Source organism: Saccoglossus kowalevskii, chromosome 13, assembly GCF_978046115.1.
Source record: "Saccoglossus kowalevskii chromosome 13, keSacKowa6.1, whole genome shotgun sequence".
Lineage (NCBI taxonomy): Eukaryota > Metazoa > Hemichordata > Enteropneusta > Harrimaniidae > Saccoglossus > Saccoglossus kowalevskii.
Genome location: NC_140653.1, coordinates 23,306,997 through 23,319,112, shown reverse-complemented (window position 1 = coordinate 23,319,112; position 12,116 = coordinate 23,306,997). Strand labels below are relative to the sequence as shown.

Genomic DNA, 12,116 nt, shown 5'->3' with positions numbered 1-12,116 from the left:
GATGAAGTCACATGACCATATATGGTCATCACATTAGTTAGTCACATCTCGTGTCTTATAGCTTCGATATTGCACAGGTTGCATGTCCCTATCTGTAACAGTGCTTGATATATTACATTTATGCATATTTAATGAGATCACATGACCATATATGGTCATCTTGTTTGTTAGTAGAATTTCATGTACCATCACTTCAATATTGCACTGGTTGCATGTTCCTATCTGTAACAGTGCATGAGATATTGCAATTATGTGACCATATAAAAGAACAAACAAATATGAAAAAACATTCTAAAATCTTCTTATAAAAAACGGCTTATCGCCTGGACTCGATATTTTGGAATTAAATACTATGTCATATGATCTTTCAAAGTTATTCAGGGTTAGTTGATTTGTCGAAAATTATGCAAATGAGATGCAAAACAAAATTTAAAAAAATTCTAAAAAAAAAAGTCACGTGACCGCTAAAGTTTTTTTTGATGAGATTTGTAGCCCTTGTCGCACTGCTACTATCATAAAAAAATTGGAGCACTCAGACCCTCAGAAAGGTGCGCAATTCGTCATTGAAAATTTCGCCTTTAATCCAAGATGGCGGCCTGGTCATGTGACCTACGTGTCTGAACTTAGGATATGCACCAGATCTCATATAGCTTTACCATTGTGGCAAGTATTGAATTGATCGGTCCAACGGCGTTGACATAAAGCGTGACCAAAAATTTAGGCGGAAGAATAATAATAATAATAATAATAAATATAGCTGCGTTGCAGCAATGTCGGGTTTCGAGCCCACTGACTTATTAGCAGCGTTCCAAAATCAGCATCATTGACAAGAATATATTAAAGGAATTGCATGGCCTTCATACTAAACATGTTACATGTTCCTGTCTGTAACAGTGCATAAGGTATTACAATTATGCATATTTAATGATGTCACATGACCATATATGGTCATCGGATATGTTAATCACCTATCTTGTGCAATAGCTTCAATATTGCACTGGTTGCATGTTCCCGTTTGTAACAGTACTTGAGTTATTACATTTATGCATATTTGATGAGGTTACATGACCATATATGGTCATCAGATGTGTTAGTCACTTCTGTTGTGCAATAACTTCAATATTGCACTGGATGCATGGTCCTATCTGTAACAGTGCTTGACATATAACATTTATGCATATTTGATGAGGTCACATGACCATATATGTTCATCGGATGTGTTAGTCACTTCTGTTGTGCAATAGCTTCAATATTGCACTGGTTGCATGTTCCTATCTGTAACAGTGCTTGAGTTATTACATTTATGCATATTTGATGAAGTTACATGACCATATATGGTCATCACATTGCTTAGTCATATCTCTTGTCACATAGCTTCGATATTGCATAGGTTGCATGTCTCTATATGTGATTCTGCTTGAGATATTACAAGTATGCATATTTAATGACGGCACATGACCATATACGGTCATCACATTAGTTACTCAAATCTCATGTCCCATAGCTTCGATTTTGCACAGGTTGCATGTTTCTATCTGTAACAGTGCTTGAGATAATTCAATTATGCATATTTAATAGTCACATGACCATATATGGTCATCACATTAGTTAGTCACATCTCTTGACCCATACCTCCGATATTGCACAGGTTGCATGTAACTAACTCTTGCAGTGCTTGATATATTACATTTATGCATATTCAATGAGGTCACATGACCATATATAGTCATCTTGTTTGTTAGTAAAATTTCATGTACCATCACTTCAATATTGCACTGGTTGCATGTTCGTATTTGTAACAGTGCTTGAGATATTGCAATTATGTCTATAAAATGAGGTCACGTGACCATATAAAAGAACAAAAAAATATGAAAAAACATTCTAAAATCTTCTTATAAAAAACGGCTTATCGCCTGGACTCGGTATTTTGGAATTAAATACTATGTCATATGATCTTTCAAAGTTATTCAGGGTTAGTTGATTTGTCGAAAATTATGCAAATGAGATGCAAAACAAAATTTAAAAAAATTCTAAAAAAAAAAGTCACGTGACCGCTAAAGTTTTTTTTGATGATATTTGTAGCCCTTGTCGCACTGCTACTATCATAAAAAAATTGGAGCACTCGTCTCATAGCTTCGATATTGCACAGGTTGCATGTTCCCGTCTGTAACAGTGCTTGATATATTACATTTATGCATATTTAATGACGTCACATGACCATATATGGTCATCTTGTTTGTTAGTAAAATTTCTTGTACCATCACTTCAGTATTGCATTGGTTGCATGTTCCCGTCTGTAACAGTGCTTGAGTTATCACATTTATGCATATTTGTTGAAGTCACATGACCATATCAATTTTCATCACATTAGTTAGTCACATCTCGTGTCTCATAGCTTCGATATTGCACAGGTTGCATGTCCATATCTGTAACAGTGCTTGAGTTATTACATTAATGCATATTTAATGATATCACATGATCATACATGGTCATCGGATATGTTAGTCACCTTTCTGGTGCAATACCTTCAATACTGCACTAGTTGCATGTTCCTGTCTGTAACAGTGCTTGAGATAATTCACTTATGTATATTTGATGAAGTCACATGACCATATATGGTCATGACATTAGTTAGTCACATCTCGTGTCTTACAGCTTCGATATTGCACAGGTTGCATGTCCCTATCTGTAACAGTGCTTGATATATTACATTCATGCATATTTAATGAGATCACATGACCATATATGGTCATCTTGTTTGTTAGTAGAATTTCATGTACCATCACTTCAAAATTGCACTGGTTGCATGTTCCTATCTGTAACAGTGCTTGAGATATTGCAATTATGTCTATAAAATGAGGTCACGTGACCATATAAAAGAACAAAAAAATATGAAAAAACATTCTAAAATCTTCTTATAAAAAACGGCTTATCGCCTGGACTCGGTATTTTGGAATTAAATACTATGTCATATGATCTTTCAAAGTTATTCAGGGTTAGTTGATTTGTCGAAAATTATGCAAATGAGATGCAAAACAAAATTTAAAAAAATTCTAAAAAAAAAAGTCACGTGACCGCTAAAGTTTTTTTTGATGATATTTGTAGCCCTTGTCGCACTGCTACTATCATAACAAAATTGGAGCACTCAGACCCTCAGAAAGGTGCGCAATTCGGCATTGAAAATTTCGCCTTTAATCCAAGATGGCGGCCTGGTCATGTGACCTACGTGTCTGAACTTAGGATATGCACCAGATCTCATATAGCTTTACCATTGTGGCAAGTATTGAATTGATCGGTCCAACGGCGTTGACATAAAGCGTGACCAAAAATTTAGGCGGAAGAATAATAATAATAATAATAATAATAATAATAATAAACGGAACAATTACAAAAGGGTTTCGACCAAATGGGCTCGAAACCCTAATAATAATAATAAACGGAACAATTACAAAAGGGTTTCGACCAAATGGGCTCGAAACCCTAATAATAATAATAATAATAATAAACGGAACAATTACAATAGGGTTTCGACCAAATGGGCTCGAAACCCTAATAAATATAGCTGCAGAGCAGCTATTAACGGCTTTCAAGAAGGAGGGCCATAACACCATTAAATTTGAAAAAAAAAAGTTTGAAGATTTGATTTGTGCAATGTATATACGTGTAGGTTACATGACGTTATGGCCCTCATTATAGCGCTATTTCCATGTCTCTAACTTCAATAGTGTTCAAGATATTATACAGATGTATATTTAATGAGTTCCATGGCCATATATGGTCAACAGATATGTTGGTCAATTCTCTTTTCCACTGCCTTCAATATAGCGTTGGTACCCTGTCTGTACATGCTATAGTGCTTGAAATATTAGAGACATGCATATTTAATGAGTTCTATGACCATATATGATGAACGGATATGTTGGTCAATAATTCTCTATGCTATTGCCTTCAATATAGTGTTTGTTCCATGTTTGTACATGGGATAGCGCTTGAGATATTAGAGACATGCATATTAAATGAGTTCTATGACCATATATGGTCAACGGATATGTTGGCCAATTCTCTTTGCTATTGCCTTCAATATAGCATTGGTACCATGTTTATACATGCAATAGTGCTTGAGATATTGGAGACATGCATATTTAATGAGTTATATGACCATATATGGCAATTGAACATGTTGACAATTTCTCTTGTCCAAAGCCTTCAATATAGCAATGGTTCCATGTCTGTATGTGCAATAGTGCCTGAGATATTATAGATATGCATATTTAATGAGTTCTATGACCATATATGGCCATCGAATGTGTTGGTCAATTCTCTTGTCCAATGTCTTCAATATAGGTTTGGGTACATGTCTATATCTTTAAAAGTGATCGAGATAATATGGATATGCATATTTAATGAGTTCTATGACCATATATGGTCATCGAATATGTTGGTCAATTCTTTTGACCAATGACTTCAATATAGCGTTGGTTCCATGTTTGTACTTGCAATAATGCCTGAGATATTAGAGACACGCATATTTAATGAGTTCTATGACCATATATGGTCATACACTATGTTGATCAATTCTTTTGTCCAATGTCTTCAATATAGCGTTGGTTCCATCTTTGTACTTGCAATAATGCCTGAGATATTAGAGACATGCATATTTAATGAGTTGCATGACCATATATGGTCATCCAATATTTTGGCCAATTCTCTTGTTCATTGCCTTTAACATACCGTTAGTTCCATGTTTGTACATGCAATAGTTTTTGAGATACAAGAGACATGCATATTTAATGAGTTTCAAGATGGCGGCCGAACCACGTGACTAATCGAAAATCTGTTTCAGTCACTTTTAATGGCATGACATGTAGAAGGTATATACAAATTTTCAGGCAAAACGGTCCAGCCGTTTCAGAGAAGAAGTCGTTTGAAGTTGGCGGAAGAATAATAATAATAATAATAATAAATATAGCTGCAGAGCAGCTATTAACGGCTTTCAAGAAAAAAGGGCCATAACACCATTAAATTTGGAAAAAAAAGTTTGAAGATTTGATTTGTGCAATGTATATAAGTGTAGCTTACACGACGTTCTGGCCCAATGCCTTCATTATAGCGCTATTTCCATGTCTCTAACTTCAATACTGCTTGCAATATTAGAGACATGCATATTAAATGAGTTCTATGACCATATATGGTCAACGGATATGTTGGCCAATTTCCTTTCCCAGTGCCTTCAAAATAGCATTGGTACCATGTTTATATATGCATTAGTGCTTGAGATATTGGAGACATGCATATTTAATGAGTTATATGACCATATATGGTCATTGAAGATGTTGACAATTTCTCTTGTCCAAAGCCTTCAATATAGCAATGGTTCCATGTCTGTATGTGAAATAGTGCCTGAGATATTATAGGTATGCATATTTAATGAGGTATATGACCTTATATGGTCAACGGATATGTTGGCCAATTCTCTTTTCAATTGTCTTCAATATAGTGTTTGTTCCATGTTTGTACATGGAATAGCGCTTGAGATATTAGAGACATGCATATTAAATGAGTTCTATGACCATATATGGTCAACGAATATTTTGGCCAATTCTCTTGTCCGTTGCCTTCAATATACCATTAGTTCCATGTTTGTACATGCAATAGTTTTTGAGATACAAGAGACATGCATATTTAATGAGTTCCAAGATGGCGGCCGAACCACGTGACTAATCGAAAATCTGTTTCAGTCACTTTTAATGGCATGACATGTAGAAGGTATATACAAATTTTCAGGCAAAACGGTCCAGCCGTTTCAGAGAAGAAGTCGTTTGAACTTGGCGGAAGAATAATAATAATAATAATAATAATAATAATAATAATAATAATAATAATAATAATAAACATAACAAAAACAATAGGCTTTCAAGCCTGAAGGGACTTGAAAGCCTAATAATAATAATAAACATAACAAAAACAATAGGCTTTCAAGCCTGAAGGGACTTGAAAGCCTAATAATAATAATAATAATAATAAACGGAACAATTACAAAAGGGTTTCGACCAAATGGGCTCGAAACCCTAATAATAAACATAGCAATTACAAAAGGGTTTCCGACCCATAGGGCTCGAAACCCTAATAATAAACATAACAAAAACAATAGGCTTTCAAGCCTGAAGGGACTTGAAAGCCTAATAATAATAATAAACTTAACAAAAACAATAGGCTTTCAAGCCTGAAGGGACTTGAAAGCCTAATAATAAACATAGCAATTACAAAAGGGTTTCGCCCCATAGGGCTCGAAACCCTAATAAGTCAGGTTATTTTTAGGGATAGGTTGCCTGCAGCAATGTACTACTGAAGCGAGCTGAGCACGGTGTGCATGACAATAAGAATGCATAAATTATGTACTGTGTTTGTTAAAACGAACACGTAATAGACTTTTAGAAATTTTTCAATCTATGTAACTAAAACAGATTTGGCGGAGCATAATTAGTCAAAGCAAAGGGGTCAGTGGTCTGAATACAGGTCAGGAATTGATGGCACGCCTTCTTATACATGTATACTATAAACTGATTTGCTTCTTGCGAGTTACATGAAAATTCGCCAAAATTTGCAGCGAAGAAAATTTCCTTTGTGTACTACGACATGAAGAGTAAGTGATTTTTGTGAAATTTTTTCTTCACGAATGCTATAAAAACCTGAACTCGCAAACATTTCTAGCTGTGAAACGCTTTACAGCATTCAGTTTGAAGGTGTTGTTGAACAAAATTGATTGCCACTACAAAAGTGCTTTGTCATTGTCTTGTACGCTATAAATCTACTACACAGTACATAAAGACATTGGGCACTGTGTGTGACTAGATTATGAAATTTGACGACTGAGACAGATTGTGTCAGTGTATAGATTTGGCAAGAATCAAATCCACACACTGCTAAATGCAGTACTAATTGAACAGCTTGATTCCGAGATAAATTTTGCAAGCAGAAATATATTAAAATGTAATTGCATATTACAGCGTATGACATGGTGCGAGAGAGAACAAGTCTTCAGCTATCGCTGGATTGGTGTGGTTTGTTAGGTGTTGTACATATCTGGTAGCGTCACTTATGTGTGGGCTTCGACTATGGACACAACGTTCAAACCTTATTGACGGTGCTGAATGTTACATTGCATGGAACTTAAACTTCAATTGACCTCATTGTGATGAAGCATGCGTTTGTGAAATACGGAATAAGAGCCCGAAGTATGCGCACTGCGTACACAATATACTAATAACCTTTAACAAGGTTATGACGTAGACATATCTCATGAATATTATTTGAAAGTGAAATTATCAATAGAAAACATTTACTAGTATGTGTAATTCACTTCACTATAACTATAATCCAATTAATTAAAATCTGTGCATTGTATTTATTAATCACACTTTAATATACGATTAATTAAAATCTGTGCATTGTATTTATTAATCACATTTTAATATACGATTAATTAAAATCTGTGCATTGTATTTATTAATCACACTTTAATATACGATTAATTAAAATCTGTGCATTGTATTTATTAATCACACTTCAATATACGATTAATTAAAATCTGTGCAATGTATTTATTAATCACATTTTAATATACGATTAATTAAAATCTGTGCTTTGTATTTATTACATCACACTTTAATATACGATTAATTAAAATCTGTGCATTGTATTTATTAATCACACTTTAATATACGATTAATTAAAATCTGTGCATTGTATTTATTAATCACACTTTAATATACGATTAATTAAAATCTGTGCATTGTATTTATTAATCACATTTTAATATACGATTAATTAAAATCTGTGCATTGTATTTATTAATCACACTTTAATATACGATTAATTAAAATCTGTGCATTGTATTTATTAATCACATTTTAATATACGATTAATTAAAATCTGTGCATTGTATTTATTAATCACACTTTAATATACGATTAATTAAAATCTGTGCAATGTATTTATTACATCACATTTTAATATACGATTAATTAAAATCTGTGCATTGTATTTATTAATCACACTTTAATATACGATTAATTAAAAAAAAAAAAAAAAAAAAAAAAAAAAAAAAAAAAAAAACTATAATCCACAAGTAGCTTATTTTTCAGTCTTTGATGGTGTAATTGTCATGTGATGACAGATTTCAAAGATCAACTTACCACCTGCAGATGTTATCAAACATGACAAGAACCAGTCCAAGAATGCCGATCAAGTACACAATACAATCCCTGCATAGAGGCCACCAATGCAAGGGCACCTCCTACAAATAACAACAAAGTCAAGTGTCAAATTACACTGATAAGATATCTAACAATAATACGCTTTAGACATTGACCTGCTTATTTAAGTTCATGATCTTCAGCATCAACAGTGTACCGATATGAACCTGATACAATCAGTTGTATGCAAGTCATGTATTTGTACGATCTTCAGTGTTCAGTGACGCTGCTACTACATGCAACTGAACGTAGACTAAAGTACTGTTCAAACATGACTGTTCAGAGTGTTCAAATCCAATGTGTTGTATACCACATATACACTGTAAAATGACTAAATTTGACTGGGTTAAAATTTCACCGATTCACCATTTCAGGCATATTTAGTGGGTTTTAAATTCATGGTTTTATCATTTAGATAATGTGTTCTATGCTAAATATTACATATTCACTTGGTTTTACTTGGGCGCATTTTCCAGTCAGCAAAATAAGCAACATTAAAACCCAGTTAATAATTAACCCCTTTACAGTATACAACACTGTTGAAACTTATGAAATTCATCCTTTTTTATTATTCTTGTATTTGATGATAATTTTATTATTTCTAGTGCAAATCTACTTCAACAAATGACTCTAGAGTTACTTACCCTCCCAGCGAAGAAACAGCAACATGCTATTATCATAAAAAGGTTAAATACCAGGGAGCCAACCACAGTGCCTAAACCAATGTCAGTATCAGTAATAAACACACCTGCAAAAAAATAAATAGATTTCCGGTATATGTATCGGTAGTTGGACATACGATACATGCATTATCAAAAATATCGAACATTGTATAAAATACTACGTTCTAAAATGAGCAAAGAAGGTTTAACACCCAGTTTTGTTATAGATTCTGAATACTCTGTAAAACATTGCCCAGGCACCTTGCCCGTGATTTCTAGTGAACTACAAAAGAAAGTAAGAGCTTATGAAAGGATCATAAAACTGAAGCTGTAACTGAAATGTGATCACTGTAGAATAAATCACAGGCAGGACCAGTCATCCATTCTGAATTTGATTTTCATAACAAATTGGAATGCATCAAATTCCCACAATGTTTAATGTATCTACCATGCCTGAACAAAATCCATGCATATAGAACCGAGATCTGGTTCCAGAATGGGATCTGGTTCCAGAATGAGATCTGGTTCCAGAATGAGATTTGGTTCCAGAATGGCATAAATGATAAAATGACATTATTCAGTTGCAGACTACTGCTGTTCAAGTCAAGGAGGCACATTTTCACCAAAATTAAACACTGAGAATATATATTGACTGATAATATACTTCTGAGTTTGAGACAGAAATTACTTGATTTATGGCAACTGCAAGACAGCGTTAACAATAACAACAACAGACAAGATAACCCCTATATGTCGCCACTACATTATTATTACAGGAGGGTTTATTGATAAATTGGATGACTGGCAAATTACACACGTTTTGAAGGTAGCATAGCATCATGATGCTCACAAAACGTAAAATACCCAAGTATTCACTTACCTATTACTGAAGTGGCAAACTCCGGTGCTGATGTCCCAAGAGCCATCAGTGTTGCCCCGGCAACATCATGTTGGAGACCCACCACTGGAAATAAACACAAACGAATAATAAAACCACCATTTCGTAAAAACTGAATTGTAAAGAATAGGTCACTTTAATATCCAGTATATCAACACTGAAAAAAGGTATTAAACTAATAGTTGCACTCAGTCCCAAAGAAAACAAGAAATATATGATGCGCAAATATATCCCGACTCATACTGGATTGACTCAATATCCCTTAACTAACACTGGATTGATTCAATATCCCCTAACTCACCCTGGATTGATTCAATATCCCCTAACTCACCCTGGATTGATTCAATATCCCTAACTCACCCAGGATTGACTCAATATCCCCTAACTCACACTGGATTGATTCAATATCCCCTAACTCACCCTGGATTGATTCAATATCTCCTAACTCACCCAGGATTGACTCAATATCTCCCAACTCACCCAGGATTGACTCAATATCTCCCAACTCACCCAGGATTGACTCAATATCTCCCAACTCACCCAGGATTGACTCAATATCCCCTAACTCACCCAGGATTGACTCAATATCCCCTAACTCACACTGGAATGACTCAATATCCCCTAACTCACACTGGATTGATTCAATATCCCCTAACTCACCCAGGATTGACTCAATATCCCCTAACTCACACTGGATTGACTCAATATCCCCTAACTCACACTGGATTGATTCAATATCCCCTAACTCACCTGGATTGATTCAATATCCCCTAACTCACACCGGATTGACTCAATATCTCTTAACTTAACTCTTAACTTAACTTAACTTAACTCTTAACACTGGGTTGACTGAACTTTCCTGTATTTTAAGTGACTGTCAATGGGCCAGTCAGATCCATCCATTCTCTCATAATTAATACAACATCTTAAAATCATACTTACATTTGCATAAAATTTCTAGCGACGGTACAAAGTAAACTTCACATACATATGCAAGTGATACAAACATATAGCATGCGATGAATATATGAACGACAATCCCGCCTTTGTTCCTCTGTTCGTCACTCATAAAATCAGCAGGAAATTCATCAACAGAACGTGGGGTACAATTTGGTCTAACTCGTAACAAATGTCGTCCATACGAAGTGTATTCGTCTACTTCTGTGAAAACAAAAGTTCAGGAATTAGTATACTGTGGAATACTTCATTTTCGCTGGAATTAATTTTCACAGAAAGGGCTTTTACAGTATTTTACAGTATCTTTCATCTCAATTTATTCTAATTTTACTTTTCTCATATCGATGTATCAGAACTTTTTTTTTTTTTTGACTGGCTCTTGAAAAGTCATGGATAGGTCACATGACTTCCAAATTCTATGCCTTATTTCTACTCAAGACAGTGTATCGAATAATTTCAACATGTCACTTTTTTATGCATGTATATGATACTGTTACTGTGGTTCTTAAGAAAAGAATGGCCATAAATTATCAAATCACATTTCCAACAGTGAATATTTAAAATTTACAGTATTTAAATATTAATTTTCATTATTTAGTAATAGCACATTAATATGAATATATCACTGAAAATATTTCAAGAGCAGAACTTAAAAACAACACATTTTAGTCTAATACCGTATCGGTGAGTATACACCTGGAATCAGTTCTAACATTTGAACTTTTGACTCCTCACTAAGCGGTGACTGGTGCGCTTTTATGACAGTCAGAAAAACTGGACCGTAAGATAGCGATGACATCGATGTTACCATTGAGTAACACGATAGAATAAAGTACTTGATGAATGATATGATGTCAAAGTTCATAGTTTTATAAGTCAGGGATACTATTAAATTATGGTCTGCGTGCAGGACAGTGCGTGATATTTGGAAATTAGATACTGTATTCGTAGTTTTTTTTTTCCCAATGCAGTGATGAAAAATATGCGATACGTCTATAAAATACTTGTCATTTACACCATGGCAACTATCACTAAGGAATAATACTTGTGAAATAGTTAATATATTCGCTCAAAGAAATAATTATGGCAATGTTGAATACATGTGCCCTTAATACCATAAAGTGTTCAAACTCAATACTGTATTTATTTGTTATGAGAAGAGCATACCATTTCTACAGCATAGGCGAGCTAAACAAATGTTTCGGTGTTAATTTTAGACACTGCACGTCAAATCCCAGACATTTCCGTTCAAGGGAGTAATCACTCGCGCTAAAAACAACTGGCCTGAAAAAAAAATTTATTCAAACACATGCAAAATCAATTCTTAGGAGTTATTTTTCTACT

At 34.2% G+C, this 12,116-nt stretch overlaps 1 protein-coding gene across 1 annotated transcript in view; it reads right to left on the bottom strand.

The window, feature by feature from the left end:
- Window positions 1-12,116, bottom strand: part of LOC102807900 (sodium/potassium/calcium exchanger 5-like) — a 105,472-nt gene that overhangs the window by 81,359 nt on the left and 11,997 nt on the right. The window contains exons 2-5 of the mRNA XM_085507363.1: window positions 10,758-10,976; window positions 9,798-9,881; window positions 8,900-9,003; window positions 8,196-8,296 (exon numbers count right to left, since the gene is read on the bottom strand). Of these exons, the coding sequence (XP_085363489.1) occupies window positions 8,196-8,296; window positions 8,900-9,003; window positions 9,798-9,881; window positions 10,758-10,976 (508 nt within the window). The remainder of the gene's footprint in view (window positions 1-8,195; window positions 8,297-8,899; window positions 9,004-9,797; window positions 9,882-10,757; window positions 10,977-12,116) is intronic.